The 23554-nt window shown below is 35.2% G+C and overlaps 2 protein-coding genes across 2 annotated transcripts in view; one reads left to right on the forward strand and one right to left on the reverse strand.

Moving 5' to 3' along the window:
- LOC117415679 (WD repeat- and FYVE domain-containing protein 4-like) overlaps positions 1–2437 on the forward strand; it is a 68674-nt gene extending 66237 nt beyond the window's left edge. The window contains exon 62 of the mRNA XM_034026318.3: positions 887–2437. Coding sequence (XP_033882209.3) covers positions 887–953 — 67 coding nt within the window. The 3' untranslated portion in view covers positions 954–2437. The remainder of the gene's footprint in view (positions 1–886) is intronic.
- Positions 2438–5987: 3550 nt separating this feature from the next.
- On the reverse strand, positions 5988–22603 carry LOC117415072 (V-set and transmembrane domain-containing protein 4-like). Its single transcript, XM_034025011.2, has 8 exons — positions 22528–22603; positions 19833–20228; positions 14610–14663; positions 11261–11368; positions 10967–11000; positions 10245–10366; positions 9194–9258; positions 5988–6591 (listed from the first exon to the last, which is right to left on the reverse strand). Exons 1-8 carry the CDS (start codon positions 22577–22579, stop codon positions 6466–6468), a joined length of 957 nt encoding a protein of 318 aa, XP_033880902.1. The 5' UTR covers positions 22580–22603; the 3' UTR covers positions 5988–6465.
- Positions 22604–23554: the final 951 nt, after the last annotated feature.

Genomic DNA, 23554 nt, shown 5'->3' on the forward strand with positions numbered 1-23554 from the left:
AGAAAGGTTACACGAGAGAAGGCCATTCGGCCCATCTTGCTCGCTTGGTTGTTAGTAGCTTATTGATCCCAGAATCTTATCAAGCAGCTTCTTGAAGGATCCCATTGTGTCAGCTTCAACAACATTACTGGGGAGTTGGTTCCAGACTCCCACAATTCGCTGTGTAAAAAAGTGCCTCCTATTTTCTATTCTAAATGCCCCTTTATCTAATCTCCATTTGTGACCCCAGCTCCTTGTTTCTTTTTTCAGGTCGAAAAAGTCCCTTGGGTCGACATTGTCAATACCTTTTAGAATTTTGAATGCTTGAATCAGATCGCTGCGTAGTCTTCTTTGTTCAAGACTGAGTAGATTCAATTATTTTAGCCTGTTTGCATATGACAGGTCTTTTAAACCTGGAATAATTCTGGTCGCTCTTCTTTGCACTCTTTCTAGAGCAGCAATATCCTTTTTGTAGCGAGGTGACCAGAACTGAACACAATATTCTAGATGAGGTCTTACTAATGCATTGTAAAGTTTTAACATTACTTCCCTTGATTTAAATTCAACACTTTTCACTATATATCCGAGGATCTTGTTAGCCTTTTTATAGCTTCCCCACATTGTCTAGGTCAAACATAACACATATCACACGCCTGTCTGGGAAAAGCTTTCCATACTGGGAGTGGATGGCAGTAAAGTAAACAGGTGCTAAAACAGCCAGTTTGTGTAAAAAATAAAAAGATGACTGCAAGCTAGTGATGCTTGCAATGATCCTATGGTCTAGATGTATAGCTGAAGATACATTTAATGCATGAGTGTATGAATTTATAAATAGTTGATGAATCCTTATTTGTTCACTAATAGAAATGAAGTAATAATATATGTTATGCACTGTTTTTCTTTCTAGAACTCAGAATACATTACTGGTTGGGGATGCTTGGGGCAGAGTGTTCAGCTGGTCCACTGAAGGGTAGGATAAGAAGGCAGAGCATCAGTGTTTAAATGCAAAACAAAGCCAGGAGTTTAATCGTTTGAAAACTGCTATCAACCAAGATGTCTCGGAAAATTGAGCAATAAATAATAGATGACGCATACCTTCCTCGACAAGTTCTGGAAATCTTGCAAACTGGAGAGCTAAAGTGTTTTCTTAAGAATATTAAGATACTGCAGCTTCAGTCTGCCTTTTTCTGCAGACTTGTTATAAACTCTTAGCTAGTGCTTTGAGAACTTGACACAATATTTAGTTTAAAGACATCCATCTGGTTTAATTTCAATGCTGTTCAGTGTAAATTTTTTCATGTATGTTTTTATTCTGTTTTTAGGAGGATCTGATACTGAACTACTATTGTCTGTAGTTGAGTCTGTGACACTCTCTAATAAATAGACCATATTTTTTACATGCTGTTTTGTAACTGTTCTGCTTGCTATTATAAAACAGTTGTCATGATGAAATATGACTGCCTAGAGTTAAAGGTGATAGGTAATATTTAAAATTACAGCTGCACTGCAAGCCAGTGCCAGCTTGCTTCAGATTTATTTTTGATAGATTCAAACACAAAGCACCACCCTAAAAAATCTTGAGGTATCAGCTCTTAAAAACAGTTACATGGTGACACACAATTACTGTAACCTGTTCTTTTTATTTTAAATTTTTGTATTGGGTTAAGACTCGCTAAGTGCTTAATTAATCAGAAAACCTGCCAGAAATGGAACAAAGACAGTCATTTTCTATTGAAAAACATTATACACATAACTTTACTTTCTGTTTTTCTACCTTTATAAGGAAACACTTTCCTTCTACCTTTATAAGGAAACACTTTCCTTCTACCTTTGCAAAATGCAGTGACTGGCTAAGTTATATTCCCAAACTAATAACACAGCATAACTATTTCTAGATATAATAATTTGTATCAGGATATTGTAATGCATTATCAGGAGAGCTGTATGAAGAGTCCAGAGAACACAATATCATGTCCGACAAAACTAGACACATTATAAATGAAATAGAAAAATTTTTCATGTTTTGACATATTTGGCAGGTGTTTGAGATTTTCTTACATAGCCCAATGGTGATAAATGGTATGTTTTATTTGTTTCACTGTTATTCAAGGGAATGCCCTTGAACTAGATTTCATTTCCAGTTCAGTAGGTTCATATTGAGTGATGGATTGGATGCAGGTCTCATCCACAGAGCAGATCTGAGCATTTCTATGGTTGTAATAATAAAGGTTAATACATAGCTTTATTTTTTACGGAATTAGTACACTTACTGTACAGCTTAATAATCTATGTGTGTGTTAAAACTGAATGTCCTGTTATGTATCAATAATAATCAAACATACAATAATTTGGTATGGGGTTAAAATCAACAATTTATAATGAAAGAACATTTGAGCTTTTATAATAGCAACAAACTTGTATGTATATACTCTGTGTGCCAGTTTTTATATTTGTGTGATTTTACGTGTATATATATATATATATATATATATATATATATATATATATATACTGCTATTGTATTTTTAATGAGTTTCAATGTTTTTTTTGTTGTTTTTTTTAAGATATCCAATTGTCTAGATTTTATTGCATTGTAACTGTGTGTGGAAATGAAAACAGACTTTCTGTATTTTGCCAAATGACAAGAAATAATGGTAAACTTTTACAGAGTTAAAAGCATATGAATACACTCAGTTTCTGTACTAACTTGAAGAGAGAAATAATGGGGGGGGGGGGGGGGGGGGGAATTAAGTCTCAATAAACAGGAAGCTTTGCTCCTTGTGGTTTTAGTTGACTACAAAAAGATGTGATTCAGTTTTTTAGTTTTTCCACTGTATAATCCAAATGGTCACTACATTAACATTAAAGGGAGCATCATGTGCTGACAATATTTAGGCCAAGATATTTTTAAACAAAACAAACATCAAACCACTGCAACAATAAGGTCTAGCTTTGTACCATTTCTAAGTTCAGCAAATCATTTAAAGAGGTTTGATGAAAGTTCAAGGAAGTGTATACGAGACTTTTTATCACTTTCATTCACAATAGCTACTGTGAACTTCAAACCTTAATTCAGAGTTGATTAAAATAATTTCTGTGTATTTTAGCTGGGCACCTGGACAGCTTTTGTCATACTGCTGTTCTCCCAATAGGTGGCAGCATGCAGCTCTGGCTGTACTGGTGTATAAAAGGAATGTACAGCCTTCTTCCTGTGTAAGAAAGCAGTATGTATACAGTCACACATGCACTAGCTTAGAGGATAATGGCTGTAAACTATTGCCTGTTGAGATGGTAATATAATGCCCAAGAAAATAGTTGGGGGTCCTGTTGCATTTAATTGTTTTGATGTTATTGGAGGTAATAGTGTTATTACATGAAAAAAAAAAATCTATTTGTTTAATTACCGTCCTTTGTTGATGTTGAACACATTCAGTTTTTGGTGGGAATTATCAGGCCATGAAAGCTGTGGCTGAGTGACCTCTGAATGGCGTCAAGGTTTAGTCAGTGAGCCATGAAATGAAGGCAGTGGCTGTCCTGTTGTCATGATCATCCAGCAGCAGCATCAGGGGGCTTTGTTTCCATGGCTATCTCCTCATGTGAATACAACTATTAAAAAGAATGTATCCATTAAACAAACATTTCTACAAAAGTGTGAAATAATTAAATACTAATTTGGCTAAAATGTTATTTAGAGAACAGATCTTTACACATTTTCATGTTTGTATTCTTTATAGTTATTGCCTCATTCCACATCATAATTTTTTTTTTTTTTCCCCAGAACTTTGTCATAACAATTAAAATGATTTGCACAGATATCTTCATTTCAGTATTTAAACTAGATGGGCCTGCTGAAAAAGTTTTGGGTTAAATCTACAGTAACTGTTCATTGTAAGTGTGATTGAATTGATGCTGTGATGCTGATATTTATCACAGTAAAATATTAAAATGATCACTATACATTTAGGACCAAACCATATCATACAAAGCTCACATCAGTTGTATATGTTCAACTAAAGACATTTTATTTTCAAAACATTAAAGACGCTTGTACTTAAACTTCTACCTGATTTTTAGGTCAGAAAATGTGATTATTATTATTATTATTTATTATTATTATTATTGTTGTTATTAATAATAATAATAATAATAATAATAATAATAATAATTTAAACTCCACAAATACACCTATCCTCCTTTTGTAAGTTGGAAAATATAAAAAAAAAGATTTTGTGTGTATTGTTCAGAAACTATTTTTCAAGGATGGGTTTCAAACTGTCACTATGGAAAAGTAATCTGTTTATTACTGGGTGAGAAACTCCCATTGTGCATGCACCACTTATTTTTGGAAGGAGAAGGCTAATTGTTGCCTTACGTCCAAGCCCATAGAACTGCATTCTCTAATTACCATCATAAAGATGTATGAATCATCTTACAAAGGAAGGGTAATCAAAGGATACTGCCACCGTGCAATGATAAGATGGCATAGTCATGGCAGTTAGGGTTTACTTATCTTTGCTTTGCTGTACACTAACATATTTCATTAGGCAGTTTCTTACAATACAAAACTCAACTGATAAGCACTTTTACAAAAAAAAAGGAAGTCCTGAAAGTCTAACACGTTTTAAAACATAAGGCTGCTTCACAGCCACCAGGTACCGTGTAATAAAAAATAAAATCAAAACAACAAGTTTGCATTTGATTCCGATGCAAATCTTCTGCTGTTTCTAAAAAGAAATTGCATATGAGATATAGTATACTGAAAGATACAAGGAGAAATGGATTTTGGTCACAGAAAGGATGTAGTTAGTAGAACTCGAAAAAATAATTATCTAAAACTCATTTTAGAACAAAATATTTCCTAACTAATAATAATGAGAACATAATGAAGACTCCTTGATGCACTTCTACTATGTAGAAATGTCAGTCCCAGCTAGAGCTATGCATTATGACCACGATGAGAGGGAGTGTGCTCTGCTTAACCTTTCACACAGTACTAATTGTGCTAAGTAGAGGGCTTAATAGACTGGAAAATAATCATCATATATCTCACTGCAGAAGCAAATGACCTTCTGAAAGACAATAACGGTTTCAATTTTAATACACCACTAATTTTATAATATTAAATGTCAAACTGTTAGGCACTTTCAAATAATTAAATCAAATAAATTATAGCACCTAGGCAGAACCATCTTGTAGTCTAACCCAATTATAATACACTGTAAAACTCATTATTAAGCAGCATCATTTTTAATAAATGTAACCATTAGTGGGCTGATCACATTCACGCACAGAACTGGCACTTTGCCTTGGACTCTAGCCTGTCGGGGGCAGACGGAGGATTGTGCTTAAACTCCTTTTGGATGCTGCTTCGTCATTTTCAAACTCAGCAGCAATCCAAAGACTTATTGTTGACTAGGGATTCAGAATGGAAATGTAATACTGTCCTCAGCCTTAATTTACTGTTTTTTTAACTTACTTTAAACTATGAAGGTGCAATTGGATCAGTCAGGGGGTTAATGTTATAAATGGGCTGCTCCACAGATCCTGATTAGCACTAGCCTTGAACTACCTTACCATCCTAAGGTACTAAATGCTAAGGAGGGTCTGTGAAACCATCCACCTCTGTGCTGGTTTTATTTATTTTTTTAAACAGATGTTCTATGTTTCTGTAATGCATACAACATTAAGTGGAAGGAAATGGCACACAGTAGTTGAGCTTATCTTTTCCACTATGTGATAATTTTTTGTTTATAATTGTGAAGACGCTGAACCCTAGCATTTGACTCCTCAGATACTTAGGGCTAGACTCCCAAAGCTCTTTTCTTCAAATCTTTTCTTCAATTTTTTTTTTTTCAGAAAGGAAAAACACACCCAATAAAGTAACTAAGCCAGAAATAACCAGTGCAGACTTCCATTAAGGGGGTTGGAAGTAGTTTCCCCAAATGTAATGAGTTTTGATACCTTTTATAAAGCTTTTAAAGCCCACTGTTAAAATTCATGCAATTAAAACAAGACATTCTTTAGTTTAGAAAGTCAACATTTAATTCCTTATATTGTATACATGCAAAGATTCAATGTTTGTAAAACGACTGGAATGTAGATTGAACGTACTTGCCTTTAAATACTGTACTTTAAAAACACAAAACACATAATATCTTACTTTTAACAGTTTAAACACTCTGGATCATTTAACAGGGCTATTATAATGATATAACAAAACATAAAAAGATATGAAAAAATATTGAATTATATTTTATAAATAAAACATATCAGACCGTATTTTGAACCAAGTGAAAAGTTTGCCCCCATGTTTTTTTTTCTGAAAGCGATACAGTATAACAATTAACAGAACTAACAAGAAAAAACATGTCTCCTGAAACCAAGTTGCTTCTTGCTAGCTTTTATAGGTAAACGTTGCACTTGCTTCACAATCGTGTCCATATAGTCTATGATACAATATTATATACAGTTATAGTGTTTGTGTATTTACAGCTGTTTCTCCTCAAACAGAATTTGTGCATACACAGTCCCTGTACAGACTGATTTGTTTTCAGGCTGGGGTTTAACAAGTTCAAGTTCAGCATATGTTAAGCTCTCTTCTGCAATCTTGGGCTGTATTTAAAAAAAAAAAAAAAAAGCAGTTATGAATAAGGTATATGAATGATAGACAATGGCAATAATGGAGGTTAAAACACTTCTTAAAATCCCACAATATTTCTCTTGTGAAAGGATCACAAAGAAAACAGGCAGTATGTACATTTTTGGATTTATATGCATTTTTAGATCATAAATCAAACCTAATTTCCAGCAGGTCTAATGAAACGTGTTTTAGTGTGCAGCTTGACAGGCTTGGTGCACTTCTATAATGAGATCCTCATGCTTAACACATGGCCAAAAGTGTGACAGAGGCAAAATATTACATACCGAAAGATTAAAGAAAAATGTGCACTTAAACCAGAGACAGTTCTCACGTCTGTAGTGGTTTTAAAACCACATGTTTTCTACAACATATTCTTTCACTTTGGAGCTTAGCTACCTTAGCTGCACATGAATAAATAAATCATATTACAATCCTGTAAACATTGTTCCTGATTTCTTTCCATAACACACTGGGAAAAGAAAACACATCAGATAGTTTTTTTTTCTGTATACAACATACACTATCTAAATCTATTTTATTAAATGCTTATCTTGAGAGTTCAATACAGTAAAACCTTTATTATCCAGACTTGAATTTTACTAACACCTTCTCTTGTGTACAGTGGACAATATATGTTTAAATCTACATAGATTGTATTGCAATTATTTCTTAAGGTTGATTGGGAAAGTCAGATTAATCATTTTTACAGTAATTTGATTATCCAAACAAAATGAACACCCCCCCAGAGATCAATTAGTTTGTACAAATGTGGTTTCACTGTACAGGGTTCGTTTAGAAATCATGGCCAACAAGTTAAATCTGTGAAAATGCCTCCAGAAATCCTACCGAATGCCCTCAGCCCACAGTGTAACCACAATCCAGTTTAATTCTAAAACACTGCTTGACGTGGAGTTTGTGAATTGTTCATTTTTATTAATACTTGGGAGCTTCTGTAGATTCAACAGTATCATTCTCAAGATGTTTTGGCAGTAAACATTAATTATTGTTTAGGGTTCTCACATATCTGAGGCCTTCCCTGCCACAATATTCCTTGCAAATTAATATTTGCAAATGTGTATCACCTTCAATTAAAATCTTCCTCTGATTTTAAAAACAAAACAAAAACAAAAGCCTGGGTTAACTGTAGATTCACATCTATTATCAATCCACTTTTGCTATAGCATTAGGCTGCAATTTACAACATACTGCTTACAACTTTTTTACATTTCTTTAACAATACATAATACATACTGTGTTTACATTTAAACCAAAGCTTACATTCAAACAACAGGGATTGTTAATCATAGTGATACATTATATTAAGAATGCAGGCTTATGTAACCTACTGAATGGGGAAAATCTTTAATAATAATAATAATAATAATAATAATAATAATAATAATAATAATAATAATAATAATAATAATAATAATGAAAAATCAAATGTCCCATGGCAAACTGTGTGTTTACATAATCGTAGATTAGGGTTTACTGTGCACATTGTAATGGCTGCATTTAGTAATATATTTAAAAATCCTAACCCGAATACAAAATCTCAAAGCACCTACTTTATGTACCTCATGCAAATTTAAGGACTTGTGTTAATGAAATCAACGTTGCCAAATGTTTGATTTCATTAGCTCAAAATAGCATTGTTTCTGGTGTACATTATCTACTTATCTGTGATGTTATTGGATTATATTTGAAACAACACTGTATTCCCTGAGATGGGCGACTGAGCAGGATTGTTGTTTTTATACATTTTTATGATACTCCTATAGTAAACATAATTCAATTTAGACAAAACAGGCTAAATAAATAATTGCATTTTGGAAAGCAATAAAACAAAATAAAATTAGTACTTTCATAAATGGAAAAGGTGCTGCAATAACTTCAACAAGCAATAGGGCACTATAAAGCATGCAGCATAATTTCCCCCATGCATATTTCTTCCTTGTAATAATTAAATTGAAAAATATGAAGAAAATAAAAAAAAAATGCTAGAGGTTTTGAAATGTAAAGACTATACAATTTATAATAAAACGATTAAATATACCAGTATGATAAATAAACCAAACTCTTTGAAAAAAAAAAGCGAACTTTTTTTTTGTTATTAATATAATAATTAAACATATTTTTTAATTAGCTCCACTTTCTTTCTTGCTGATGAATATGTAAAGGTGGACAGGGTATCTTTTGTAAAGCAAGAGATTACAAGTCTTTAATTTTGTTTGGCACACAGCTTAGCTGACTCTTCAGAAGAGTTTCTCTCCCAGAAAAATGGTTACAGGTTCTGTGGCAATTCAATTGTCGGAAAATAACATAACATATGTATATATAGTACTGTATTGATTAATATGAACAGAGCCTTATGTATATATATATATATATATATATATATATATATATATATATATATATATATATATATATATATATATATATATATACATTATATATATATATATATATATATATATATATATATATATATATATTTCAAACTGGTAACTTTTTCTTTTTGTAATTTTGGTTTTGTAATTTTTACATATGGCATGCAATAATAACACTTACCAGAATTAGTTTTCTTGACTGTGTTTTTAAAAGTTTGGGCCTTCTTGGTGTATCAGGAATAGGAGCTAAAATAAAGGTAAGGACGTGTGTAAGTATAGCGTCAGGTCTTTAGTAATGCTGGACACAAAAAGGTACCCTTACTGCAAGTGTAGTTAATACATCATATGTAGGTTATCTCTTATTCTATAAGTGATGTCACCTTGCGCAGTGAACTGCGAAGCTCAAACTATGTAAAAAGATGTCCCTTATAATAAGACATCCTACCAAGGAGGTATTAACAAATCACATAAATTCACTGTGTAGTCACGGCAGTGTGTTCTATGCATAGGATAGCATCTTTACACAAGATAAGATGCACTGGAATTGTGACAACCCTTAGCAATGACTGCAACACTATTTTTCCAAATGTAATCTAGGGTATGCCTCACAAACCCACTTCAAAATAATTTCTTCTCCAGTGATGTGGAACATCATTTTTTGTCTTTTTGGGGTGTGTACTGGGGAGGGAATCTTGAGAACTGAATGTTATTTTAGGGTTTTCAAGTTTGTGGGTGGAAGGAAATTAAAGAGCCAAGGTTGTTTTAGTTATTTGACAATGACAATTACCTCCCTCTCCATGGTTGTGGTAATCGTGAATATGCCTTAGATCATTTTAGAAGATAGCTGGTTTCACATACATTTCTTTTTAATTCATATGCATGTACAAATAGAAAGCTTTCTATAGAATGTAAATTGTTGGCATGTGTGAGTATGTTATGGCTGTGCACATGTGTTGCTGGTATTAAACCCTATGTCAAAAAACAGATGTGTTTGGCACACCAGAAATGGTTGTATGTTCTTTTTTAAGCTATTGAGCGTTTATAATTGTTAAACAAAATGTAAGTCTTAGATTATGTGTTGTGTTTGATAATGCATTAAGAATAAAAAATATAAATATATTTCACACGCATTAATCCTAAAGGTAAATGTGTGTTTATCTAATTCTTTCCCCAATGTTGAACAAAATCCAAATTGTGGCCCTGAGGGTGTCCACTGATGCTGAATAAAGTACCTTTTGCTGGTATTTCTGGTGGGACATCAGCATTTTCTTTAGCTTTTTTCTTTTTGTGTTTCTTTTCTTTCCTTGTTTGTACAGGCGATGAGCTGATAACACTTGTTACTGTTTCTCCCGAACTGGAAACAAGAAATAAAACTCAGTGAACATTTTATAAGAAGGTAAATGAATAGCGTGCGTGGTCTCTATAATATTTACTTGGCCACCAAGAAGATGTTTAAACCCAACGAAACAGCTTAGTGGTGAGCATCGCCATTTTGGACCAGGGTCTTGCTGATCCAGTTCATTGGGTTAAAACAAATTGTAAGCCTAGTACTGTGGAATGCACACTTTTAGTCATTGGCATTTTGTTTTGTTAATAAATTGTATTTGACGCTTGCTTTTGTTAAGATATATTTTTGAAATGGTTTAAAGATTGCAATAGACACCACATGTGAGTTCTTAACCGTATGGAGTGTAGTCACGGCACTTAATAGAGTCTGAAGCATAGTCTCAGAGATGCGTTGTTCTGTGTTGTGTGGGTTGTTTTAATAGGGAAGGAATTGAAACCTGCTACGAAGGGAGCCATTCTTACATCCTGCTGAGTACACAGCCCAGTAAGTGAGTAGCAATGCTACCTCCTAAAAGTAATTAAATGTTCTCCACAACTATAACAAATCATCTCTATTGGTTATTATTTTTTCCCACACAAAAACACATCAACATTAAAATAGCCTTACCTGTTTTGTGGACATTTCACCAAATAATAACTTGCTGTCAAGAAACAAAAACAAAATGAATACACAGAGCAACCTTTTATAAGACACATTACAGTATTATAGCCCAAATATTCGTCCTCTGAAAAAGAGGTATATGTATGTGTTGTGTGGTAAGTTTTTGCAGCTACCACAAAAAAAAGAACATTTAAAATAACGAGAAGAATGATTCAGTTTTGTGGACACATAATTATTTTTCACAATAACCCTATGCAGCAGAAATACATAGTTAGGTTTAGTTGGCTTTGTTGTACATACCTTTAAATCTTCTTTTTTTAAAAATACACTGGCAGATAATTATAATGGTGAACAGCAACATGCAAATAATGCCAACAGAGCATATCAGCACTGCACAAAGGAATAGATCTGAAACACACGCACAAAAAAATAAAGTTAGAAATATTTCTTTCAAGGTGTCTGTGTCAGAATTGCAGAGTTACTACTGGTGACGGTTCAAATGCAGGCATTTATAGATTCCGCGATCAGTTTTAGTTTGACGTCACAATTGAGTTTTTCCCGACTGGGTGTCGCACACTGCTAAGCTTGAATTAGACTGACCACAACTATATCCTGGCGATTACTATGCATGCAAATTTAATTAATACTGCCCTGTACACATTTCTTTATTAACTTAGCCCAACATAGCGACCCTCACATTATGCATGGCATCGTATGCTGATTAGACGACAGAGACAACGCTGCAAGGCAACCAGAAAGAAGCACTTAGCCTATTAATTTAGCTGTTGACCATTTACACCGTGCAAACGTTTCAGGCAGGGTTTGACTTTTTGTATTGTCGACTACACTTTAGTCTGTAGTAAATAAAATCCAACCTGTTGATTTTTATTTGATTTTGGCGTTTTTTTTCTCAGTGTCTGGATCTAGGGCAGGGGTGGGCAATTCCGGTCCTGGAGGGCCGGTGTCCCTCCTGGCTTTTGTTCCAACTTTGCCCTAAATTACTTAATTGGACTAATTTTGACCAATTATTGGTCTAATTAGGTAATTTAGGGCACAGTTGGAACAAAAGCCAGGAGGGACACCGGCCCTCCAGGACCGGAATTGCCCACCCCTGATCTAGTGGCTTGTGATTTGTGACCTATTGGAGATCGACGCACTGGTTACTTCTGTTTCAGCGCAGTAAGAAAATATAGGCTGCCAGTAGATTGATAATAAAAAAGTAAATTGATAATTTACCTTTGATTAGTAAACGCCTAAAAAAATTGATTCAATTGTGCACATATTTGGTATATTTGAATTCGGGACACGCAGAGCAATTCAAGACTAATGTATTTTTACCTGTGGAACTAAAGCTGTCAATATTCTGCCATCTTGTATGATGTCACATGACAGCTACGTCACTTAAAACTGCTTCACCATTGGTTGACACCGGCAGACTGATCACATCTGAACGAAACTGCGACTGAAAAAGATTCAGCATGTTCAATCTTCAAATCTGAAGACATCCCGACTGAAATCTGGATAATCTTGCTACGATTCAGTTGAGATGAGTGAGTCAGGACGGCTTGAGTCAGGTTGTGTGCGGTGGGCTTTAAAGGACCCAGCTCTGTCAATCTGCAGTACTCAATACATGAAACCATTTACCAGTAGAGCTTGTCACATGCTTCCTACCCCCAAACCTCCTCACCCACTTAGATAAAGCCTGTCATTAAGCACACCTACGTCAAAATTCTTGAGTTAACAAGAACACATGCTGTAATAAGTAATAACACTGGATCAAAAACTGCTGGATCAGAGAATTATCCAAACATTTACAGCACATTGCCCTGGGGAGTATGTTACCTACTGGGCACAATGAATTATAATATTAGTACATGAAGTATTTATTAGTTGGACAGTCGGATTCGAATTGGGGACTCGGTAGTTAAGTCAAGAGAAAACCTTAAAAAATAAACACCTCACAGCCACGTTTTTACCAGTAGATGAATCGAGTGTGTTTTCTTTACAGAAGGTGTGTCGGTATCAGTTGCTAATTGGGTCACGGGATGTATGGTATAACCTTTACCACATTGTTTTGTTTTCCATGTGTGATGTAAAATAGAATTGCGCAACAAGATCTTGGATCACAGACAACCTTTTATTCTGTATCCTGCAAGCTGGTGTAGTGCCCACATTTATTTATGGATTTCTGCCTCTAACACATTGTAATACGATGAGGGCTGCACTGAAATAGCGCTTCTGTGATATTTCATTTGAAATCAGTCTCTCCTGTTTGTATTATTGTTTTATGTACCCTTTATTTTTTCATTACTTTATGTTTAAATATTTACAGTATTTGTAAGTGTTTGGCCTCTGGCATTGTATTTATGATATTAATATGATACTGTATACCTGTTCATATTATGCATGGATCTTTTATTTTGTGCCTACACTGTTGAATTGTTGATTACTCAATTTCAACAGTATAAATCCAGATAATATAAGCTTGGTTGCTCTTTACCTTTTCTGTTTAAACTCAAAAAACATGTTGTACTAGCAATAAAATGACAGTAAATTAAATCTTACAGCACAATTGTTGGGACTCTTTCTATTTGGTATACAGAAGACTCTCTCCTTGTGATTATCGCAATATTGAACCTTTCAGAATGTATCAGTTTGACCAGGTCTCTACTAAGACAGTTCCATTAGTGGTTCTTAAAGAGAAATGTCATTGTGCAATACATGAATTCGTGAACTGTGCTATACTCAACAACATTTGTGAGCTCATTACTCAGAAATACTGTTTAAAGATAGAAAGTAGCTTATTTTAGAATGTAGTTCCTTTTTCGGCTAGTCTGGGTTGGCTATATAATTTCATGGAGGTGTGTTTACACATGGTCTTTTACTTGTTTACCACCAGAGCCCCCATCAGGCAGTAGCAGTGCTGGTGGTTGTGGTAGTCAAGATATATATACTGAATACTGTATCCGTTGGGATGGCTGTCTTTAAATTAAACATGGTCCAAATTGCTCAGTCAATAGTTCCATAAAGCTGTGGTCAGGCACAACAAGGAGGGTGTTTCCCTTTACTTCACAACCAAAACAAATGCCGAAAATGTAGTGTTGTCCACAAGTGGGAAAACTATAAACTCTCGGAAGGCATATGAAGGCTGTCAGGACCTTGTCTTTGAAACTAATTCAGAAACTACAGTACATCCCAAGCTTTATTGAATCCATCAAAACAGACATTGTGAATAGGGTCTATATATTTTACAATATGCATGTCCCATATACTACAGCAATGTGGTAGGACAGTCTGACAATGTCCACTCTCTCCCTCACCTAGTGGAAAAAAGAGGCATACTGCGTAGTTCGCAGAAACTTCAAATAGTACAAAATGTAGCTTTAACTTTGAAATGTGACTGTCAATAGTGATTTCTGTCTGATGAAGCAGACTGCACAAAAGGCTAAATAGAATATTCTTATTCATATACACTAACAAGTTATATTTGAATGTAAAATCTAACAGGATTATGGGAGATATTGCAGCTTTTAAAGAATAAACATAATTATAAATACATACAAACAATTATGTTATTATAAAGATATTCTGATGTTCTGATGCTGTACATATATATGTATTGTAAAATAAAACTTCACTATACATTTACCTTCAAAGAAACTCCAGAGTCCACCATTGGTCTTCAAAACTGGTGATACGTGTACTGTAATAGATTTAGATATATGTCAGCACATAGTCAAAAACAGCATGATTATACGTTTAGATATAGTATAAATTATAGGTGCAGTATTATGTAATGATGATATGTGAGGATATACTTTTTTAACCCACTTCCTGATACATTCAATGGTGGCTTCTAACACCCACACTGGCATCCAAAAATACATAGTGCTGGAAGCAGACTTAAGTGAAGAGCAAGCAGTTCAGTCTCAGTAGGCAGTTGCAGCATCTTTCTGTATGACTGAGCAGCTAGCTTTTTTATTACCTTGCTGGACTTAAATCTAACCCGAATTAAGTGGACCAAGAACTGAACCACGAAAACAATCATAGTATACAGTATAATAACTACAAACCCTATCGCCTGCTTTCATCTATTTAGGTTATAAATGCAATGCTTTATTTACTCACTAACTATTCCAGCAAAAAAATAATTTCTGAAAAGACTCCTCAAGGCTGACTGTGGAGGACTGAGATGTGGAACCACGTTAAAAGTTGGGAGTCCATATGGCTCTGGACTCTTGACCGGAGGGTTGTGGGTTCAATCCCCAGTGGGGGACACTGCTGTTGTACCCTTGAGCAAGGTACTTTACCTAGATTGCTCCAGTAAAAACCCAACTGTATAAATGGGTAATTGTATGTGAAATAATGTATAATGTGATATATTGTAAGTCGCCCTGGATAAGGGCGTCTGCTAAGAAATTAATAATAATATGAAACTGGCCCCTGCTGGGAACAGGAGGTAACTGCCAGCACAAGCAGGCCTGAGAAGGTTCTGTGCAGCTGATGTGCTGGGTCAAGAAGCACTTTGTACTCTGCCTGTCCATCAAATTGCTTCCTCCCCATTGATCTCCAAGTCATAAATAGGGTAGTTGTTTTCTGAAAATTGCCGCAATTACGAAATTATTTGCATTTTACAAATTTTAACTTAGTTGCTCAAAATTGTCCATTGAATCTGTACTTCTAAAACTTTCAAAATCCTTAATTGGTCTGTTTATAGTCCATGAAGGCACTGGCCCTATTCATAACTATGGTCTCATTTGGAAAATCACTCTCATAACAGCCTTGTAAAATCACAGAGGAAACCCAGCATCCGCTGGATCCCCAATCAGTTTCATATCAGGTTACAGCAAGACACAGACAATTTGTAGTTTACTTGCATTGATCGACACGCTTGTGTTTATTCCAAATATATTCTGTTTGCCAGAGAGCTTTGGATCAGTTTCAGGTTGGAATTTTTATTAAAGTCCAATGTTATGGGTTCCAGATGGACAGATGGATTCTCATACTTGTACAGATCCACCAGAGTGACAGTTATGACCATACATCTACACTAAACGCGTTGGTTGTCAAAAAACAAATATAACCTACTATCTTCTTTATTACACTGCTTTTCTGGTTTCCTTGATTTTTTCCTCTGTAAGGTACAGTGTATTTGTTACAGCTCATTACTTACCAGCCCAGTGCTGAATCTGATAATGTATGCGTTGATTTCTCAGCTGTTTCAATATTCACACGCTCTCAAACAGCAATATAATACATATATTATTATAGTGCACAGCCATAGAAAGCGTTTGCATTTGTTCATGTAAATCTGGTAGAAACATCACCACAGAAAAGAATGGGTTGTGGCTCATGAAAGAATCATATATGTGTGCCTAACAAAACGTTTACTGTAGGTGCTGGACTTTATCTTTTAACATTGCCTTTCACTCAAAAATTCCTATTGGTACATTGGTATAAATAATATTTACTATTTAAAAAAATATATATTATCAGCAAGGATCAAGCCACTTACAACAACATCTCACCCGAAAGATTGAGCACAAGTATTCAGGGTCACAGTGAGTCAGTGATGCCTCTTTCCCACTGTACAACGAGACGTGCCAGGGACATACCGAGCCTCACGGTGCAGTTAAGAGGAGCCTGGGTTGTTGCTACTGACGTCATACACAACGAAAAACAGTTGATATTAATTAACTCAGTTTGCCAAAAGACACACAAACAAATGGTGTTCAAAAATTAATAGACCAACGGTACAGCGGTATCTTGTAAAGCTATATTTTGTAAATATGTTTAGGAATGTCTTTATAATCCACACATTCTACTGATTATATTGACTTACTAAAGTTCCATTAGTTCTGTTGAAGGGGGAAAAAAAAGATTTTAAAAATATGATTTGCCAAAGATATTCCGTTTAAGGATAGTTGTTGTTTTTTGTTTGGGTGCTTAAAAAAAAGAAGCTGCGCGACAGCGCAACGAGAGCTGTAGTTGTACGTACGGTACTGCTGTATAGCAGACTATATTTTTATAAATAAGTTTAGAATTGTTTTCTTTTTTCTTTTATTTTTCTTTATATTAATATAATAAAGGTCAAGGATGAGAAATTTGGTAGAATTTTGTGTTTTTGAGTGTGTGAGTTAAGCATACCGTACCCGCGGTTTATGTCCATTTGCTTCAAATCGTCAAAAATTCAGGCATAAACTTTCTCATTTCTTACGCATGACTCCAGATCTTCCTGAACACTTCTATCTGCCCACAGAGAAACTACAGCCTGCACTTCCTCTGTGTCCCATGGCTGTACTCTTCTCTCATCACACTTTCTGCCCGCCATGTTCATTGTTTTCTTTCTGGAGTGTACGGACATGCAACGTAATGACGAAAATCCTTAACCCCGCCCCCTGGCTCAGTTTGGCTTGCAGCCGGATTTAGATGTCCTGCGAGGCCAGAGTTTCACGGTATGGTTTTGCTCGGCTCGACAAATAGCCAGTGGAGAACCACCCGTACTCGTTCCGTACCGAGCCCTCACGGGTCAGATGTGCCAGTGGAGAAGGGGTATGAGTGAGCCAGGACTTGAACCGGGGACCTCCTGGTTACAAGCCCTTTTCTTTAACCACTGAAACAAAACACCTCACACGATTGCATTTGAAATCACATCTGATTCCCATTTTCTACACTAAAATCAATGAAGGAGTGCATCATGATCGAGGAAACTGTTTGCACTTAAATGCATACAGCTACGAGTCTCTGGAAGGATTTAAATCATTCTGTCCAAAGAAACTACTCAGTCAAAATTGTTAGGATATGTGTTGGTTCACTTTCTTTGACTTGCAGAGACCATTTTGTTAAGAGCACCCAAAGTAAAAGACAGCCCAAACCCTGGTATCTGAATCACAGATAGGTTTGATAATACCTTTGATCAACAAGGTCTTGGTCAAGGTCAAATTAATAGATATCTTGAAAACATTTCCATCTATCTTTTACGCACTGACCACAGACTTTTCAGAAATGTATTTGTTTGTATATTCTTATTTGTTTGTATGTTCTAGAGATCAATTAGAGGATGATTTTGTACACAATAACAACAATATTATTTACTTGTGTATCTGGATAAAATAATATTACTTAAGCTAAAAGAAATTAATTCATTCATTTTGCATTTTAGAGTACATAGAACCAGCAGAAAGAACAACATATGCAATGAAAGCATAAATCCAGCACTTTGCAAAATGCAGCTATTCCAGAACCCATTATTCCTTTCAACTGAACTACAATAAATCAAAATAAGTTATTATTATTATTATTTGTTTATTTAGCAGATGTCTTTATCTAAGGCGACTTACAGAGACTAGGGTGTGTGAACTATGCATCAGCTGCAGAGTCACTTACAATTACGTCTCACCCAAAAGACGGAGCACAAGGAGGTTAAGTGACTTGCTCAGGGTCACACAATGAGTCAGTGGCTGAGGTGGGATTTGAACCAGGGACCACCTGGTTACAAGCCCTTTTCTTTAACCACTGGATGCAATGAAATTCCTATTCTTATACTTAATTTGAACCTTGCCGATTCTGCAACATGCTACCACAGAACACCAGCCTTCTTAGTGCCAAAGTCTTTACTCCGAGAATGGCATCAGGTTGTTTTATTGTCTGCATGATTCTGTGCGTGTGCGCGCGCGTGTGTGTGTGTGTGTGTGTGTGTGTGTGTGTGTGTGTGTGTGTGTGTGTGTGCAATATGTCTGCCTGTGTATTAAATCTAATACAGGCCAAAGAGGGAAAGCTGACACTGCAGCCAATGTCAATATTATGCTGCAGCATCTGTGCCAAAGTTTCTTCTGCTGTCATCTCAGCACGTCCAGGATCTACACATTTTCAGACCTAATGATTGTTTTTAATGGCATAAGAACAATTCATAGTGGAAATAATATATATGGAGTCTGGAACAGGTTGGCAGACTAGATGACCTAGAGTGTATGCTGATGCAGAATGCGCCTGATTTCTCAACTGATGTTTTCATTATGTGTTATTAAACCAGAACGTATTGCCTTATAATCCTATTGGATATAGACAATAAAAAAGTGGAATAATATAATGTGGCTGTAACATAGATTCACTGCAATGTTATTTGTTTTTTTTTTCTGTTACTGTAACTGTTTAGGTAGCAGTGAGATTTTCAAATACAACATAAAACTGCAGTACAAAAAATACTGCAGTTGAAAGCAAACTACTCAACACCTGTGCTGCATTTATACAAGTCTCACAGCTCCCATATACAAAGTATATAAAACATATAACAGGAACATATTGCTTATCCATGTAGTGGCCACAAATATTACCTTTCAAATATACAGGCTCCATGCAGGTGGTTTTCCATATAAAATAATGGTAAGGGAATTCACATGGTTTCTTATTAGTAATATTTTTAGGTTTCAGTATTATATGGATTTAAATCTGTATTTTCTAAAGCGGCTGCCAGCTATGTTGTGTATCGTTGCTAATTTAGTTCACATAGCACAACCAAGGAAATTCCTCTCAGTCTTTGGAGAGACAGGGGTGAGCAGTCAAAGGAAACATCTGTATATTAATTACTGCTCCCCACAACTAACAAAACAGATTTGTTGGAGCAAGAGAGGAATATTCAGGACCCTATTCAATATATACTTTCCTTTGGAATGGAAATTAGGGATATGCTTTTTTTGTAGGAAGCCTAGGTGATTGGAACAGCTTTCTACCATAACTGAACTAAACTAAACTTTTGTGAGGACAAAAAATGAGTGTAACCCTTATTATAAGTCTATATTTTTCTTTGTCGAGCTTAAATAAAGTGCATTATAAAAATAATAAAAAGATAACTATGTTGCCGTTTTCCCCTTACCTCTTAATTCTGCAGTCCCTGTGCCATTAGATGTCGTTCTCCATTTATTTTGCTGCTTTCTGATTTCCTGGACTTTGCACGTATAATTCCCTTTGTCTTCTTTTGAAAAGTTAAAAATGACTAAATTATAGATTTTACTTGTTTTCCCTTCAGAAAACTGCAACTTTTGTTGACTAAAACCTTTTGTATAATTTCCATATATTTTTACCTTTCTCATGTTCATTTTGACAAGTAAATGTTCTTCATCAGGTACAAGAGAAAACATCCAGCGTACAACCAAAAGACTGTTGGTTTTTTTTTGCTGGGATACATGACAGGAAAGAGTGACATTTTCACCCTCCATAAACATGGCCACTGGTCCTGGGGAGACAGTGACATTCAGGGCTTCACAGATTTCTGGAAAAGAAAGCGAAGAATACTAAAATGATATTCACGTAAATCAAAGTAGTGCATGTTATTCTTTCAACACTGCCTCTTGTGGAAGTTAGAAATACAGCAGCAAGAAATACCACATAAAACAAATGAAGGAGGACTATTTAATGGTTACACTCTGGTGTACCAATATTACTTAGAGAAAAAAACAGTGGTCTATAGAGTCCACAAAGGTACTTAAAACTTAACCTGAAAAGTCACCAGGATATGAAAACTGAAACATACAAAGTGAATCTAAACAACAAGAAGAAAACATTATTCAAGATACAGGTAGTGGACAAAAAAATGTAAACACCTGGGTAAATGAGGGACACTAAGTATATTGAAAGCAAGGGCTTCCACATAGGTGTGGCTCATGTGTTAATTAAGCAAATAACATCCCAGCATGTTTAGGGTCAAGTATACAAATGCTGGACAGGCCTGGTTGCCTATAATTATGGCTAGCATGGCTGCAAGAGTTGGGGCGCATTTGGCAGGAGCTTCAGTGACCAAGACAGCTTAACTTGCTGATGTTTCACGAGCAACGGTGTCTAAGGTGATGTCGGCATGGAACTCCAAGGGAAAGACATCATCAGCAAAGGGCAACAGTGGGCAGAAGCGCAAACTCCAGGATCGTGATATCCGTGCATTAATTTAAAGTGCAAGGCAAAACAGGCGAGCAACTGCAGATCAATTGACCAGTTTCATCAAAAACGGTCCGCCAAGAACTCCACAGAGCGGGATACCATAGTGGCCCAATGCCCTATTAAGTGACTTTGCATTGGTGTTTCCATTTTTTTGTCCACTACCTGTACAGTATTGTGACATGTCATACCTGTACCAAGCTTCAGTACAGCTCCATCAAAACTGTATTCTACTGTTGTCATGGTACAGTTATGTGTAAAAATTATTCAGCTTTAACTTTGATATGTACATAACTTGCAACGTTTGCTTGCAACTCCCTAAAAACACAGTGGAAGTGCCACTGGTTTTGCTAACGGAAATGACGATGTCACTAAACCAATGTGTCTGATCATTCACAGCAGCTGTTGATTTTGGTCTGTTGAATGACTCAACTATTAAATGGCTGGTAAGTGCAATTTTCGTACCTACCGACTCCTGTCTCTTAATCAGCTGTTCCTACCCCACTGCAGGCACACAATGATCTCATTCAAGAAACATCACAATTACCTTGTCTGGATTGGCAGATAATCATATGTGTGGTACATTAATTGGGGCTCTAGGCCATTGCTGAGCCAGGGAAATATTTGTGTATACATTTCTGTGCATGTGTTCTTTGTCTGTAATGGAGTACTTTCCTACAATAGTTATTTTATATTTTGTTTCACAAATTCCTGACTTTGTCTCATTAATTTTTTTTAGACCAAATCAATATCTTATAGTCACAGGACTTTCCTGCAAAGACTACAAACTTACCAATAAAAAAGTATATTAAAAGCAGTTTATTTTTCACTGTGAAACTGTTAATGGAAAAGGAAAGAGATTTGTTTGCAATAAACCCCTAATATCTATGGGTTAGGTGTTTGATAAATTGGGCAGTACTGTGTACCACATACTTTAGTAGTTGGTAGATGAAAATGATAATTGTCCTGGTGGCACAGTGAGTATAAAGTTGTATTCAACTTTTATTAAATGTCTAGTGGTTCTTCATAACGTTAGGTATAAATATTCAACAAAAACACAACAATCTGACCAAATATTTTCTAGGGTAAATTTTGAATCTGTTTTGGCCATTTTTAAATGTGCACAACAATTACATTTAAGCTTGCACCAGGCTGTTAAACCACATTTCACACAGTGATAAAAACAGTATACCGGTATAGATAATTTCAAGGGGAAGAAAAACAGCAGAACAACAGATAAACTACGTATGAAAAACAGTGACCTGATTTAAAAAAAAAACAAAAAAACTTTAACAACCAAATGATAAACTTTCCTTGAAAAAAATATAACATTCCATTTCCTTTCTGCAGTGTTTATATTGGTGTTTACATTACAATCATTATTTCAGATAATTAGTAAAACTGAATACTGTTAAACAGTGTGTCAAACCCATCTGATTGTATTCTTCTGTCTTCTAAAGCACATAGTCCAGCTAGGCTGGTCTATAATGTCCAAATTTTAGAAGATATTTTTTGCTTTTCTGAACTCTCAAGTTAAGTCATCCTTCAACAGAAAAACACAATTCCAACAGACTGACCGATCAAATTACACAAAACTGTTTTCTTGGTTTTAAAAGAAATGAAAAGAAAACTGCACTTACCTCCAATTAAAGCTTTATTCAGGAGAACTATGACCACTAAAGAGATTTTCATTTTTCAGACACACAGGCTCCATAAACTCAGCTAAGCGTTTAACTAAAGAAGTCCCAGGATTGTTTTTTTCTGTTGTAATATGAAACAGTACTTGTTCTGTTCTCAGTTAGAAACACCCTCCCTCTTAATCACTCCTCTCCTGCAAATGTAGGAAATGTCATTTCCTGTGCTGTACTTGGAAACTAAACAAATTACCAGCTGGACCTACATGAAATACAGCAACTTAGTCTTTGTTTTCATTATTTGTGTAGATAATGAGGGAAGAAAACTTCGCTGACAATACTTGCATTGTATTCTCAAAAGATGTATTCCTGAAAAGAGACACGGGGTACTCCCTGTTTCGGACAGATTTCCATACAATAATAATTCAAATAATAATCACAAGCACATTCTTATCCCTAGTGTTTCCATTATTTTCTTTTAATGACTCATGTAATAATTCTCACTATTTGAACACAGTGGTCGTTATGTAGTCTCCTTTAACTGTCATCAAGTTTAGGTTCAGACATGAAAACATTTCTTACCCAGTCCATGTATTTCTGCTACATAGTGTTCAGACTGGCACCCACCCTTTTTTGTGGTTGGAAACTTGATAGTTTATTGATGTGTAGAATATGCTGAGCAAGTAGTTCTTGGCTTGAGGGTTGGATCCTTGGCTGAGGATAGATATTGTATTGCTCATTATCAAATAGAAAGATGTTGGGAGCAATAAAGGATTCAAAAACTGTAGACATTTTTAATCACATTAAATAAAATGGGAAAGGTTCGGATCTTACACCATTGTTTCCTGAAGAAACTTTTCCTGCATTGTATTTGTATCTGGATAGGTAATATAAAGTGGCACAGGGAATTACCCTCTAAAACTATATGACCAAGGAATTTAAAATTCAGAATTCTCACAGTCTACTGCTACTGACAACTAGCTTTCCAAAAAGGGTTAGTACACAAGATTACTTTATCTATCATTGTTCTGTA

The sequence above is a fragment of the Acipenser ruthenus genome, chromosome 7, assembly GCF_902713425.1.
Source record: "Acipenser ruthenus chromosome 7, fAciRut3.2 maternal haplotype, whole genome shotgun sequence".
In the NCBI taxonomy this organism is placed as follows: domain Eukaryota; kingdom Metazoa; phylum Chordata; class Actinopteri; order Acipenseriformes; family Acipenseridae; genus Acipenser; species Acipenser ruthenus.

Coding starts and splice junctions, on each gene's coding strand:
- LOC117415072 (XM_034025011.2), bottom strand. CDS start 22,579: ATGAAAATCTCTTTAGTGGTCATAGTTCTCCTGAATAAAGCTTTAATT. Junction 20,229..22,527: donor GAATAAAGCTTTAATTGGAG/GTAAGTGCAGTT, acceptor TTTCTTTTCCAG/AAATCTGTGAAGCCCTGAAT. Junction 10,367..10,966: donor GTGAAATGTCCACAAAACAG/GTAAGGCTATTT, acceptor TCTTGTTTCCAG/TTCGGGAGAAACAGTAACAA.